The following is a 15,841-nucleotide window of genomic DNA, read 5'->3' as shown; positions in this document are numbered from 1 at the left end:
GCACGTTTTAAATCCTGCAAGGAAACTGCAAAGATGTATAAAACTATTTATTTATTCTCACATATCTGCCGTCACACCAGGCGATTTATTTATAATCTGACTCGTTTTTTTTCTCTCTCTCTCTCATTAGAAATAAAACAATTTATCCAAACTCCACGTGGCTTTAAAAAAAAAAAAACCTGCTTTTACATCAGACAGACGACTCGGTGCCATGAATAGCTGTCATTAGAGGTGTGGTGTTTGTTTAACAGGCTTGTGAGAACAACATTAACAGCGTTTTAACTCAGGGGGATCCTGACACCCTGGTGTGACATCAGGCGCGTATACAGGGCCTGGTTCAAGCAGAAACTCTATATAGGCTGTATATGCACTTCCCACGAGCTTCAGGTCCCTTTCATTCACGCGAAATCAACGCGTAATAGTACAGAAATCTCTAATGTGGTCATTCACACCTCAGCATACATGTACATGTATCATTTTCAATAAATTATCTTTATTCAGAAAAAAGCATGAAACAACTGCAAGTATATCTGTTGCAACTGCAGCTTATTTTTACCCCTTTTTTTTTTTAATTTTCCCCTATTGTTGCCACACGCATGCTCTAAACGAGTCTGTTTTTATTTAATTTTTACTGTTTTTCATCTGCCAAAAGGAGGCAGAAAGGCTCGTCATCTGTCTGCTCTTTAATCTCATTGAAGCTGAGCTGAGCACAGCCATGAAATAGCCCAGCAAGAAGTGATCCATTCAATTTCATACTGAGAAAAGAAACAAATTAAGGGCCTCATTGTTACTGCGGTGCCATTAAATTCCAAATCGATCTGAATAGAAAAGAATTAAGATCAAACTCCAAGTTATTGCGCAAAAAGGCATTTTAATGTGACTAAATAATAAATATATATATATATATGTAGCTGTGCTGTTTATAAGACAGATAACAAATGAGACAATTCACTGTCAGCTCTGCTTGTATTATCAGTTTGACAAACTTTGGGCCGAAATCGGGTTTTTTGCGCCTTTTCGTTCCATTTGCGCAAAATTGTTCGCTATTTTTTCAACTGAAAGTTTAGGAAACTTGGGCCAAAAATTTCCAGTCTTTTCCCTCAGCCAGGTGTAGTCTACCTGTCAGAGAGAGAAACTGTGACGGATCGCAGCAAATCAGGCACTAAATTGTGTGTGAAAGCGGCGCTCGGACGGTCGGAAACGGCGTCACATGGCCGTACAGAGTCTAATGAAAGCGGCGCTGTGAGTGGAAACAAGCCGTCTCCTTGACAAGTGTTTCCGTACAGTCGCTCAGTGGGTGTAATGCCATCAAAACACGGGGTCAGTCATCACGACTTTTTTTTTTTTTTCTTTTTCCCATAAAGCCACTCCTCCTCCTCCTCCTCTTCTTCCTTCCTCCTTCTCCTCCTCGTCCAATGGCTGCAGCGCGCCGTCCTGTGCGCAGCCCCGGTTGGATAAAACCTGGCTGAGTGTCGGCAGCGCGCACACTACACAACACAACAGCAGCCCTGTCTCTTGTAACACACAGCCCGGACACACACACACACACCCTATTACACCACCGGAGTCCCTTCATTTGGATAATATCAGAATATCTGCTGGGGAGCGTTTTATTTTGAGCATCAGCGTGGAAAGGTAAATAAAAGGCTTTATTTAATCCTTTTGGAGGTGCGGTTTGTAGATTGTGTTATGCGACGTCTGAATGGTTTAATTGTCAGCAATTAATCCGCAATCCTGACAACACAGCGAGCTGTTCAACGCAACTTAAATCATCCTCAAACACTCTCTGCAACATCCAATAAGACTGCATTTTACGCTGGTTGTAGTTCTGTTTTGGTGAAACACAGTAAAACAGGTCACATTCATGAGAATAATTAATTGTAATTAGATGAAGATTTAATGTGTGATCCTGGTCAAGCGAGGGGAAAGTTTCACGCACAGGAAAAACATCAATATTCACTTTATAGGCGACGATCCTCAGTGGAGGAGCTGAACAGTAAAAAAAAAAAAACTGTGGTGAATTTTCAGGAGTGAATCGGAGGTTTTAGATCAATTTAAAAATATATGTGCAATATATATATTTTAAATGCAGTCTTAAAGACAATTGTGTTTGGACCAAGTAAGAGTTTATAAGGTATCGCGATATGTATGCAATAACTATGTAAAAAAAACTGCAAAGATAAATAAACAATCTTCATCTAAAATTTAGAAAAGGTTGTAATCTCGCGCAAACCGACTCGACTGTTGCCAACATAATTAATATTATAGAGAAACAATAAAAAGACCGGATTCATGTTTAGAATAGAAAAAAGAGAGCTGGACATAAACTACTGAAAAAATAAAGTGATAAAAATGTAAAAATTAAGATGTTGACTGTTGAAAATAAATGTAAAATATCTGCAGGATAGCGATGCTCTCTACACAGCCCTGCAGGGATTCACTTTGTTGTAGTTTATCCATTTCATTTTCTTGACAAACGTATTAATAATTAATAATCATAATCAATAACCATAGTCACATTTTTATACAATAGTTAAATATTACACCTCAGTAGCACATAATCATAAACATCATCATCAAAAGTCAGACAGTTTTTTTACATTTAAAAATTAAAAATGCAAGTTAGTTTTTCTGTGTTTTGTTATTCTCTGTTTATTTATTTATTTTTAACATTAAAGGAATCACTTTCATGTTTGGAATATTATCAATGATTAATAGGTATGTATAGCTTGAAGTTAATTAAAATATTTAAATTTGAGGCAGGTGTAATTTCAGCTCATATTTTGCAGATTGTATTTGTGCACAACAAAGAGTTGAAATTAAAATGTAATTACATTTTTCAAAAAATACTTTTTCAATTAAGATAAATGTCCTTGTTCCAATTAAGTAAATCCACACACAAACAGCAGAAGGCAAAAGTTAATTAAACCTGGTCATGCAGAGCTTTGATAGTAACTAACTGTGTGAATGTTATTAGCAACAAACTAAAATAAGTCTCGATCAAAGCAAACACTGAACCTACAGTTATAATCATAATTGTGTCATAATCAGCTCTTTATTTGTTTAAATGTAAAGTATCATCTAGCAGTAGTCCAATAACATGACAGTGACCTTGTAAAGGTTTCTCTGTTCATTTCAGCTGCTTTTCTCTTTAAAATCATGTAGTTGCAACTGTTGCCGCTGATGCAAACTCACAGTGGTCTTATCTATCCATCTATCTGTGTGTGTGTGTGTGTGTGTGTGTGTTGTGCATTAATAATACAGAGATGGTTTCGCTGTCTCTTTTAACTTCAAACATCAAATATTATGTCTCCGTCTATAGCAGCTTTTCAGTTTTAACAGAAGGTCATCCAGCAGAGTGAAGAAGGTGTGCAGCAGCTGAGCAGATGGAGCCTGTAAACAAGGCTTACATATGGGCGATAACAACTGCCAGCTAGCACATTTACAACAGATTCACTATCTTCTAGTTAAGAGTTAAGACACCAATCATTTGTCTCACTGTCTGTCTTAACGCCAACGGTATTTTTCTTTCTTCCTTTTTTTAGTGTCAAATCAGAGTTGGAGCACTTAATATCTTCGCTCTGATAAGAAAAGTCCTTTTTATTCATATTCACTTGATATTTATTGTGCTATTTGATATTAACTTTCAGATTTCACTCTCATCTGCTTCACTTAAACTACTTTACATTATAGTGTCATTTATTGCTCCTTGATTTTACTGATTAAGAGCCAAAATAAAATATATTCTAATAATTATGAGGCAATTAATGGGACCAGTCAATCCTAATGATAAACAGGGTTTATGAAAGGAAATTTTGTGTATAACAGGAGCTGCTGTCTAACATTTTTTCATCAGTCAGTGTCAGAGAAAGTACTAAATGTTGATTTATAGTATTTGTACACACATACAGATACATGGACTTACTCTGTCCACCTGTTAAATGATGGTGTACTCTCCCAACTCTTGATATACAAAAAGAAAGAAAGACATATGAAGATAACAAACCCTCTCACACACTGTCTTAGCTGTGCCTCCTCTGCACTACATTTCCACATATGGTGACACACACACAGTGCCACCGCGAACACCAGCCGAGTATTTGTTCTGTAGAGGAGCTCAGAGACATCACATATGACAAACTCCCCCCCCTGTACTCCTGCAGCGTGTGATCAGCGGGGCGCTCAGCAGGAGCACACTCATGCCACACAAGGCAGGACGGGGAGTAAAAACACTTTAACTGGGACAGCGAGGAGGAGACCGTCACGTTCAGCTGGTGGACCACGGACCAAAAACTCAGGGATATGTCCCACAACACCGGAAGAGGTAAATAAACAACACGAGCCTGCCCTCTTTTCTTTTAACACTGGCTGAACAGTTTATTTGACATTTTATTACTGACAGGATGAGAGAATAAGTCTTTCTAAAGACTACAGGTGTTGTTTTTCTAAACCTCTGCATGTTTTTACCATGAAAGAGGTGATCTGTCCTCATATTAATAACCCATTAACATCCACTTTTATATCCCTTTGCATAGCTTGAAGTTAGGAAAAACATCTATTTAAGCTGTGTGATATTCTAGATATACTGTGCATCACTTTTATACAAAATTTGACCTGACATGTTTGGTATCTGTGCAGACTTTGGGATGTGTCCTGTCACATTCAGCAAAAAAATCAGCTGTGAAACATTGAAAACATTGTAGTGGCATTCAGAGAGGCATCTTGTCTGCTCATTGTAATTCTTGAAGGGGTGATTTGTGTCCTTCCCCCCCCCTCCTCTGGTTGTTGTGTAGGAAGGATATTGAAGAAGTTAATTGGATGGCACTTAAGGCTGTCAGATATAAATTTGGAACAATCCTCCCCTGGTCAGTGGCTCTTCAGCTGCAATCATGGAGCAGCAGGAGGTTGAGGGCTTGTTTATGTCTCAGATAGTTATAAATGATCTATATATCTATCTATCTGTATCTATAAGGGCTTTTTTTGTAATGAATGCATGCTTTGTTTTGGCGTGCGCGTGGTGTCTGTGCGCGTGCACGCCTCCCCCCCCACCCCCCCCCCCCCCCCACCCCCCTCCAACCCCCCATCCCCTACCCTCCCCACCCCGGGGCTGCTCCGCTTTAATATCCTGCAGGTTGATGAAGCTTGGCGGGGAGATTTTTTTCCACACTCGGCTGGCAGCGTTAATAGAGGCTCCCCTCCCTCAGCCTCCGTCCGGCCGCTGTTTGATGTGGAAATGAAAGCTGGAGAGAGAGAGAGAGAGAGAGAGAGAGAGAGAGAGAGAGAGAGAGAGAGAGAGAGAGAGAGAAGAGAGAGAGAAGGCTGAGAAAAAGAAGTGACTCAATGGGTTAAAATTAAAAGCAATGGTGTTCTTGCAGAGTCACCACCGTGCAGTCTGAAGAGAAGAGAGCGGAGGCCGCTGTGTGAGGGATGTTGTTGGTGCGATGTTGTTGTCTGACGCGATTTTATGAAAATCAAATATAATGACAGCGTCTGATATTTCATATTTTCTGCAGTTATTCACTGATATCACAATATTTTCAGCACGAGGTGTAATTAACACAAATTTAAAATAAAAAAAAGTATTTAAAACTGAATTAATAATTGTGACATATCTAAAAATGTATTTGCATTATAGGATATTATAGAAGAATATTACTTATATTAACTTCTTATATTGTAAAAACTCATTAAATGTTTAGGCTACATAAATAACAATAAGTCATCTATCACAACTTTTCTCATGTAATCCTGAGGAAATATTAATTATTATATAGTACACGTGGAGTTCGTTTTGATTCAAATATATTTTTGACAGTGTTCAAATAAAAAATAATCAATATACAGACTGTTTTCTTAGTCTTTTGCTAAATGACATGTTTCCTATAATAATCTGTGAGCACAACATAACATCATGTCACCTTCCTCACTTTGAAACCCCTTGAAAATGAAGAACATAATTTCCAGTGCACAGGGTCATTAACAAATATACAAACTGTTTTAGAGCTGATTGTGTGTGTAAAGGCCTTGAGGCTGCAGGTAGAACATGGTAATTAACCTGTAAGTAATTAAACAATCATCACTCACTAATGTACCATTTAAAAGTGTGAGCTTTAATGTTTGTAGGTAAAGTTAAATAGAAGCTAAATATCAGTCTGATACTTCATGTTTAAGTGTGATTTCAGGTTCAACAAATGCTGAATGTTTGATTTATATAATCATACAATAAACATTAAACAGTTTAGACCCAAATTCAGAGAGTAAAAATAAAACTTAGCTACACCCAAGTTTATTGGCCAAACATGCTCTGTTTTAAATAAATGTCTATAAATCTTCTGTGAAATATGCTCATTCCTAGTCTTCTTCATGACTCACAGGCTTCTTGTGTTCACTGCAGTCAAAGTCTGTTTCTTGTCTTGTGTCTTCCACTCTATTAATGTAAAACTTCATTACGGACCTGACACTGCCGACTCCTGCTAATGTTTTACAGGACACATTACATTTGTGAAAGAATGAATGAAAAATGTTGCAGAGATAATGTAATGCCGGGGAAAACTAAAAACATTTAGATACTTTACTGTAAGCCACATAAAATGTCTAAAAAGGCCTGAAGCTATAACAACATGTGACACCGTAACATTTCCTAAGCTTTTTGCTTTTTTTTTTGGCAGCCACTTTCTGTGCTTGTGTGATTGTTGACACATCTGAGAGTGTGTTTTATCCACTGTAAACTAATTTTGGGACACACATTTTAAATAAATAGTAGTTTACTGGAAGCAGCTTCTAAAACAGGGAATAAAATCAGTGTCCCAAGTTTGGATTTTGTCTTCTTCACTGGTTAGTTTAAGGTGTGAATGTATAAATCAACACAAAAGTATAAACGAACATGTAAGTGTGTCCAGGTGTGTATGAGTTTGATCGTTATTTTGCAGTCCACCAGTTCCATGACATTTATAAGTGTTCATCCCCCCTCCTCCCCCAGGTCATGGGGGTCTTAACCAACTAGGTGGCATGTTTGTTAATGGCCGTCCACTTCCGGAGGTGATCCGGCAACGCATTGTGGACATGGCCCACCAGGGCGTTCGGCCTTGCGACATCTCCCGGCAGCTCCGAGTCAGCCACGGCTGCGTCAGCAAGATCCTGGGCCGGTAAATACACCAACAAGCACCTTACTCCACTTCCTGCTCATGTTCTTTGACCCCTAAAAGTGTGTCACTTTGATGTGTTTGTTTACCAAGCCTAAATGAATGACTTCAAAAAAAGTAATAGTCCTTCATTCACTGTCCTCCTCCCCCTCCACATTTCCCCCAGTTACTACGAGACAGGCAGCATCAAACCTGGCGTGATCGGTGGCTCCAAGCCCAAGGTGGCCACCCCGAAGGTCGTGGACAAGATCGCAGAGTATAAGAGGCAGAATCCCACAATGTTCGCCTGGGAGATCAGGGACCGGCTGCTGGCAGAGGGAGTGTGTGACAGCGACACGGTGCCCAGCGTGAGCTCCATTAACAGGTGACAAACTGAATTATGAATGAAATCATGTTAGAGGTGTAAATATAAAAAGGCTCAGCAGTCAGGGGGATAAATTAAGCACACAAAAGTAAACACTTCTGACATCCATGAACCCCTCAACACCTTCTCTCGATCCTGATATGCTCTTCTTGGGTTTACACACACCTGACGACATCTAAAGATACTTAAATTGTTCTTGTTTCTGCGCTTTGTTTCAGAATAATTCGAACAAAAGTGCAGCAGCCGTTCAATCTGCCTCTGGATGGAAAAGGCCTGAGTCCAGGACAAACCTTAAGTAAGTCTGCACAATGGAGGTTGTGTATTACCTTCCATATACACCAAGCATTACCATCTGATGGTGAAGGATTAAGGTTAAAGATGGAGCTGGCTCATTGTTCGGCGGGATTAAGCCCGTGACCTTGTGCTAACAGTACTGGTGAGATTTACAGCATCGTTTCCGCTCTCCCTCTCAAATGTGTCTGTCTTTGTTTTTCATTCTCTTAGTCCCCAGTTCGGCGGTCACCCCTCCAGAGTCTCCACAGTCAGACTCTTTGGGCTCCACCTACTCCATCAGCGGCTTGTTGGGTATCCCCCAACCCAGCGCCGAGGGCAAGAGGAGCCACGATGACAGTAAGGATTTTAACAGATGAATGAGACTTTTTAACCCTCAGACCAAAACAGAGTGCAAAGGCTGGCTGTTGTTTTCTCATATTTGGCAACATTTTACAGGTTAATATTTAGTTTCTTGAACAAAATATTGTGTTTTGGCAACCTGCCTGAAGTCTTTCATTCTAAAATATGTATCTTAAAAGTTGGAAAAACATCTCAAAATCGCGTTAAGTAATCATGTTTGAAGTTTCTCTGTCACAAGGAAGAACAGGCCAAACAAGGAACAATGAATTTAATTCAAAATGCTTGATTCTTCACTTAAAAAAGCATATAAAACATATTTTCTTGTATATTGGCTGCTGGCCTTAAAGTTAGCCACAGTATGTTTGGATATATGACTGTCAGGTTAGTCGTTTTAGAACATTAAGTAATGAAATATTTCAATTTTTCAATATTTTTTTTCACATTTTACCTGATGAATTTCAGATTTTTCAAACTTTCTGAAATAGAATAACAGTATTTGGAGTTTTCCACCACTGTCTTCCTCACTCTCCATCCTCCTCTGCATCTTCCTCAGGTGACCAGGAGAGTTGTCGGCACAGCGTGGACTCTCAGGGCAGCGGGGGCGTCCCGAGGAAACAGATGAGAGTGGATCACTTCTCCGCGGCCTCGCAACACCTGGACTGTGGGTTTGACCGTCACCACTACCCACCGGACTCCTTCAGCTCCGCCTCTGGCAGCAAGACAGAGCAGGTAGCAGCCATGTTAAAACCTACTTAGGAAGTATTTATAAGGATATAATGCTTAAAGTGAAAGCAAGAATCTTTAGATCTTTTATTCTCAGTCTTGCTTTCTTGTTTTCTTTCCATTTCAGTTTTGTTTTTTGACTTGCACATGTGCTCCTTCTCACAAATAAGCATTCTTTCCACAAATAGCTAATCCCTGTTCTTCATCCCCAGACTTTGTACCCGCTGTCCCTCATCAATAGCAGCCTAGACGAGGCCAAGACCAGCCTCTCAACATCCAGCTCCGCCATTGGACGGAATCTGACGGCGCACCAGAGTTACACCATGGTGACTGGTAAGACTCTTAATGCCCTTTGACCCCTGTGAAGCACAAAGTTGAAGGCCTCAACATGCTGACTCATAACATCTTTCAAACTGTTGCACAATAGCTTACGAGTGTCCTGAAGCCACTCGCTCTTTGTTTGTTTCTTTGTCCTTTTTTGCCATTTCACTGAGTTTTTTTGTTGCATTTGTAGTTCCACTCACATTCACCACTTGTTTTCATGTTCTCACCTGCCCGCCTGCCCTCCCTGCACACTGGCTGTAAACACCTCAGAGCCCCTACAGTCCCTGCCGATCTGTCTAAAACAGGAAATGTCCCCAGAAGTGACCAGCACGAGTCCCTCCCCAAACATGGCGGCAGCGTCCAACCTGGCGTTTGTGGAGCTGCAAGCGCTGCAGAAACCCGTGTCTGTCAGCAACAGCTGCAGCAGCAGCAGCTCCAACCATTTCCCCAACGCCTTCAACTCATTCTCCCATCATGCACCAGTGTACGGGCAGTTCAGCAGTCAGTCTATCATCTCAGGTAACGCAGGCATCCATCTCATTCATGTTCACACTCATTACACACAAATGAAGGTTTGTGCATTTATGTTTGCAGTTCCTTCATTATCAATTAATCCCACCATTATTCTATCAATTTATTGACAAATCATCCGGTCAAGTAATTGTCAGAAAATGTCCAACTATCCAAAACATTAAAATATTTAATTTACTATCAAAGAGTGCAAGGAAATCCAGCAAATACTCACATCCGAGAAGCTGGAGCAGGTGGATTTTTTTGGCGTTTTTGCTTGAGAAATTACTTAAATGTTCAATTGATTATTGAAATGTATGCTCTGGCAATCAACTAATCAATTAATCAACTGATTGTTTCAGCTTTTAATTCAGTGTCTTCTCTCTGCAGCAAAATAAAACCCTAAACCAGAGCTATAACTACAACTGCAACAACTAGTCAATTAATCGAGTAGTGGATTGACAGAAAATTAATCGGCAACTATTTTAATAATCAGTTAATCATTTTGAGTCAAAGTTCTCTCGTTCCAGCTTCTTAAGTGTGAACATTTTCTGTTTTCTTTAGTCTTCTGTCACAGTAAACTGAATATCTTTGGGTTGTGGGTTTTTGGTCGGAGCAAAAGAAGACATTTGAGACATTCCCAAAGCCCGTCAGATGTCCAAGATCATCGTCTTGGGCATTTTATAGACCAAAAGTTTAAAAAGTTGCAGCCCTTGCTGTAACAAATGCGATATAGTAACTTGAACCTCCAACTTGATGTTAAAGGTTTGTGTCTTTGTGTGTGTTTTCAGGGCGTGACATGGTGAGCTCCACCCTGCCAGGCTACCCACCTCACATCCCCTCCCCTGCCCAGACAGGATACACCTCCTCTGCCATCACTGGCATGGTAGCAGGTAACTTTTTCTTTATTAGCATGTTTCCTCCAACATTTAACCCACAATGGAGAATTTGGCATAAAACAAAAACAAGGTATAGAAAGGGAAGAGGAGGTGACGAAGAGAGGGAATGAAGAGGAACAGAGGCAGGGATGGAGGCTTGTAGATAAACAGGGAGACAGGCGGAGTTAATGAGTAGCATTGCCAGGGTGGTGAACTGTGTACGTGTGTGTGTGTGTGTGTGTGTGTGTGTGTGTGTGTGTGCGGGTGCACATGGGCCCAGGGGGTACAGGGAACAAGCTGGGGGTTCCGCCCTGCTGCCCACACCCCCCACCCAGACACCTCTGACCACACATCGCCATGGGAACCAGGGGGCCCAGGAGGGAGATGCAGGGGTGGCGGAGGGGGTGTAAGTCTGGATATGAACGTAGGGGAGGAGGTCTTTGTAGTGCATGCGTGTGCGTGTGTGTCTGTGTGTGTGTGTGTGTGTGTGCACATGAAACTGCATCAGGATGCCTGCATACAGCCAGAGTGTGTGTGTGTGTGTGTGTGTGTGTGTGTGTGTGTGTGTGTGTGTGTGTGTGTGTGTGATGTGCCTTTTTTTATTTGAAGTCTGCCCTCCGAAGCGCGAAATGAGAGGGTCTGATTTATTATTTTTCTGGTGGGCTCGCTGTGAGGAAGCGTTGATACACAATTACTGAGTGAAGGGGGGGGTGGGTGGGAGGGGGGGGTTAGGACAGGAGGAGGAGGAGGAGGTGGGGAGCACGGGGTTTCATTCCAGCCAACATAATTACCAATTAGATATTGGAATGTTAAAAAAAGAGAGAGAGAAGAGAAGAAAGAGGAGTGCCAGAGAGGCTGAAGCAGGAAGTGTAGGACGGAGAGAGGAGGGGGAGGAGGAGGAGGAGGAGGAGGGCATTTCAGAGGGCAGCGGCTGAACAACGCGAGGGGCCGAGAGCTGGAGAGAGAGAGAGAGAGGGCGTAGAGGGCTAGGTGCATGCATGCATCACTGGGCCGAGGGATTTTACCCTCAGCCATCCACCTGCACCACAGATTAATGGTTTACAGGCTGCACTAACTGTTGGTGAATTATGAGCTAAGGCTGAGCAGATGCTGGCACACAGACAAACAACACAGCTCTTGGCGATGTCTCAGCTTTGCCTTTTAATAACTGTTGTTTTGATGTGTTTGATCTGGACGTGAGCGTTTGACGTGAAGTTTCTCCTCTTTTCGCAGCAGGTGCAGACTACTCGGGTCAGTCCTACAGCCACTCGCCCTACACCACCTACAGTGAAGCCTGGAGGTTCACCAACTCCAGCATACTGGGTGAGTGATGGACACACTGCTGACAACCTCATGAACTCTGCACATCACCTCTGAATGTTTTTACTTCCACTACAAGGATTCAGGAGTATCTGCATCACCTTTAAAAACTCATAAAAATCCCCTGAGAATTTAGAAAAACTCAGTTTGCACTGACCTTATGATTCACAAACATTTCCGTCATGACTAGAATTTAAATGAACGGCTGCAGGAGACAAGAGACTCACCAAACTGTTCAAACTGCTTCAGTCACATAATGCTTTTTTTCGTCCCCTGTAGGAGACCATGAGTCACATTACCAATTAGGATTTACTTTGTGCTCTGTGCTCCACATTATTTTAATATTAGGTTTATGTATTTGCTTTTGTTTATTTTACCTGCCACAACAATACAGGGAACAGATAATACAGAATGATGGTAGCACTTTCTGATAAACCATCCTTTATTAAGTGTTTTCATGCTGTAAGTAATGGTTTTATTATTGTTAATAATATATAAACCATTAATAAGAATAACTTGTGGGTTGCCAGCTTCAGCATCAAACTTTCTTTATCTTTTTAGCACTTGAGTGCATCAGGACCCTTCCAGTGTGGTAAATAAAGGGCCCCATGTTTCTCACTTTCTAATGAGCCATATTGTCTGCAGTTATAAATGTTAGGAGGTCATTAATTAATAATGGGACTTGAGTTTTTTCAATTTCTAATAAGCCATCAGCAAAACTTTGTAAGTCACCTGCTGTTATAAATGTTACCAAATCATTAATAAAGGGTTTATTATTGGATTTTGGTCCTGCAGCCCTTTTCAAGAAATTAAGTGGTCAAACAGTCTTTGGAGGATTTTCCTGATGTACTAAAGTGCTAAAAAGACAAAGAAAGTTTGATGCTGGAGGAGGATTTTCCCACAACCTGGCAACCCAAAAGTTATTCTTATTAATGTCTTATAAATGTATATTAATATATATAAATATATTTATTAATTTAATTAACCTTTATATGCTGTTCAGGTCAAATTTGACCCATTTTTACATTTGAGAGCAGTAAAAACACCCTGAACATCATTATTATAGCCTGAAATTTAAGTGACCAAGAATATATGAAAATAAAAATATTTCAACTTTCTTCATTTTTGTGCAGCTGATACACATTTTTGTACATAGTGGGCGTAAATTTGACCCGTATGTATTTAGAAAAATCACAATCACATTCAAAAATGTTGTTGCATTCTTCACATTCAACAACATTCATTGAAATCATGATGGCTGATATGTTCTCCTGTTTTAGGTAACGTAATAAAGTGTGATTGTTTTCCCCATAAACAAATAGTATAAAGCCTAAAAAATACACTTTCTCCTCTCTCTGAAAGCTTAATTAAGGATTAATCGCCCATTCTTTAACAACTGATGAGGTATTTATGAAAAATAGAGTTGTGGTTCAGAAATTTGGTAAAGAGACCAATTATGAGGGGATATTGTAAGATAAGAGTCAGAACAGTATGTAAAGGTTAATGCCTATAAATCCCTTATAAAAGGTCAACAATAGTTTTCAGTTCTCTTGTACATATATACATATATACATTCATCAAGTTAAATTCCAAGAGGCTGCAGCTGAAAACATGAATACTGTCTTTCCATCTGTGTCATTACACACAAACAGCAGATATACTGTATGTGAGCTGAGATAATGACTGCACTGTATCACATTAGCACAGATATGGTGAAATTAAAAACTGGGATCCAAACTCATACAAACAAAAATGCAAGGCCTAGATATAGCACCTTGTTTTTGTTCTGAAACATAGAAAATGTTTAGACTGTTGAGAAGCTTAAAAGTACTGATGCATGTCAGCTGAGATTCAGTGAATTTCTCCTCGGCTGCATCCCCAAACAACCTGTTTAGACGAGGGAAGTCTTGCATTTCTCTTATTATTTTGATGAGAAGGGTTCAGACTCAATCCACTCACAGGACAAACAGTCCAAGTTAGTCAGACTTTCAACCATCTGTTGTCCAGTGCTGCAGATAAGATGGATAATGAAAGTCTGATCCGTGCAGCACCACCATCAACTCCTTCAACTTCTGACGGCCTCCATCTGTGTCTCCCCCCACAGGTTCACCCTATTATTACAGCTCGGCCTCCCGCACCGCTCCACCGTCTGCTGCAGCCGCCTACGACCACCTCTAGTCCCTGCTAGACTCTGTGCTGGTGGATCTGACTCTGAGGAACCAGACAATGTTGAGAACTTTACATCAGCTGGCACATCTGATCACGGACCAAGGCATGAAAGTCAAAACTGGATGTGAACTTGAGACTTGAGGCACATTTTTTTTTTTATACCCTCTCATGGTCAACCAGGCCTACTCATAAGTTATTTATTTGTCATTACTGATACCATCGCCCAGGGGAATTCAGACTCATGCACGTTTTACACAATTCTAACACTAAACTCCTCCTGTTTTCTGTTACGCCTGACGTCTCCTCACATGGTGCATATTTTCAGTATCGAGCTCTTTAACGCTGTTTTTGGCCAAAGACTTTCTTTCTCGCACATCTGCAACTTGACACCACTGATCCAGTGAATGGGGGATATGCAACTTCTTTATACTGAACTATGCCTGCTTTTGTTTACAATGTTTGTTTGTTTTTTTTTACTATTATTATTGTGAATCCTGTCCTATCATCACAAATTATTTCCTATTCTTGATCTGTGTCTGCTTGCAAATTAAATTTTGTGACTTGTTTTCTCTCTAAATTCAGATTTTAAGAGCTTTCCTGTAGTGAAACCTTATAAGGGCGACACATTAAAAATCACAATTACAACAAAATGCCCACATATGCCCCTCAAAGACAATTAATGTATCTGTCTAGCAATATGTACATATTGTAAATGATGAATTACTTACAGGGAAGTGATGCAATTTTACTCAGAGAATGGCTGGTGAGGGAGGGGAACGGTGATTTGGCTACTAAAAACCAACAAGGCTTGAAATACATTTGTGTTGCTTCAAATAAATTTAGTTTGTTGTCATGCTGATGTTCTGATGTTTGGTAAGAACTGTGACTATTTTTTCTTATACTGTTATTAATATTATTGCAGATGTAAATAATGAATTTCTAAAGAATTATTTTAATTAAAGCATGACAAATGTATAATTGTTTTTTTGCTGTTGTGTTTTTTTTAAGGATGGCTCTGATTTTAAATTTTAAATAATTTAATCTGTAAGTAATTGTAATTGTAGTATAGATGCATAGACTACAATACTGATATTTTCAGACACAGTGAAACTTCTCACAACAATGAAGCTGATTATTATCATTATTATTATCATTATTATCGTTATTGTCATTAGTAGAAGTAGTAGTAGTAGTAGTAGTAGTAATAGTACTAGTAGTAGTAATGGCCTAGTATTCAGCTGCAACATAACCTGAAATGTTGCATATTTTTTGCAACTCAGCAATTTAAAAGGACGGAATCAATGATCCTGAAAACACGCGCATCTGTTTAATTTCTTTTTTTTATTTTCTGCATCATGTAGTTTTATTTGCAATTATTTCGTCCCTCTTTGTGGACTCATTATTGCGGCGCGTTAACGAGGCCACGGTTCGGCGGTGCCGCGGCCCACCTGGTGCCACCGCGCGCTGGACGCCGCGAGGATTGATGGAGTGGAGAAGGCCGGGGGGGCGCGCTCCGTGAGCGAGACCTGCAGCATGTGAAACTGGGTGTTATAGTATAGTCGCAGCGAAACAGCTGGGTTCATACAGTGTAGCTACATGTTGTAAATAATGTGAGTAATGCAGCAACGATACAACGTGTTAACACGTAGTTTTCAGTTAAAATCAAACTAAAACGGATTTGCAGCGAAAAGAAAACAAGCTCAAACAGTTTTATTCGTTTCAGCTGCTTAAAAACGTAAAGCAAAATTCACATAGTCAAAGATAAATATGTCGTATAG

General features: G+C 40.2%; 1 protein-coding gene across 2 annotated transcripts; it reads left to right on the top strand.

Moving 5' to 3' along the window:
- Positions 1-1,501: 1,501 nt before the first annotated feature.
- Positions 1,502-15,035, top strand: pax8 (paired box 8). 2 transcript variants are annotated; one of them, XM_044332683.1, is made up of 12 exons: positions 1,502-1,635; positions 4,164-4,324; positions 7,004-7,145; positions 7,309-7,506; positions 7,725-7,801; positions 8,011-8,136; positions 8,693-8,868; positions 9,075-9,195; positions 9,457-9,705; positions 10,488-10,589; positions 11,808-11,897; positions 13,999-15,035. In XM_044332683.1, exons 2-12 carry the CDS (start codon positions 4,303-4,305, stop codon positions 14,070-14,072), a joined length of 1,377 nt encoding a protein of 458 aa, XP_044188618.1. In that variant the 5' UTR covers positions 1,502-1,635; positions 4,164-4,302; the 3' UTR covers positions 14,073-15,035. The 2 variants fall into 2 exon arrangements, with proteins under 2 accessions (XP_044188618.1, XP_044188617.1); XM_044332682.1 differs by having other exon boundaries at positions 6,980-7,145.
- Positions 15,036-15,841: the final 806 nt, after the last annotated feature.

The sequence above is a fragment of the Thunnus albacares genome, chromosome 18 (assembly GCF_914725855.1).
Source record: "Thunnus albacares chromosome 18, fThuAlb1.1, whole genome shotgun sequence".
NCBI classification, from domain to species: domain Eukaryota; kingdom Metazoa; phylum Chordata; class Actinopteri; order Scombriformes; family Scombridae; genus Thunnus; species Thunnus albacares.
The sequence above is the reverse complement of the archived record's forward strand: the minus strand, read 5'-3'. Positions and strand labels throughout refer to the sequence as shown.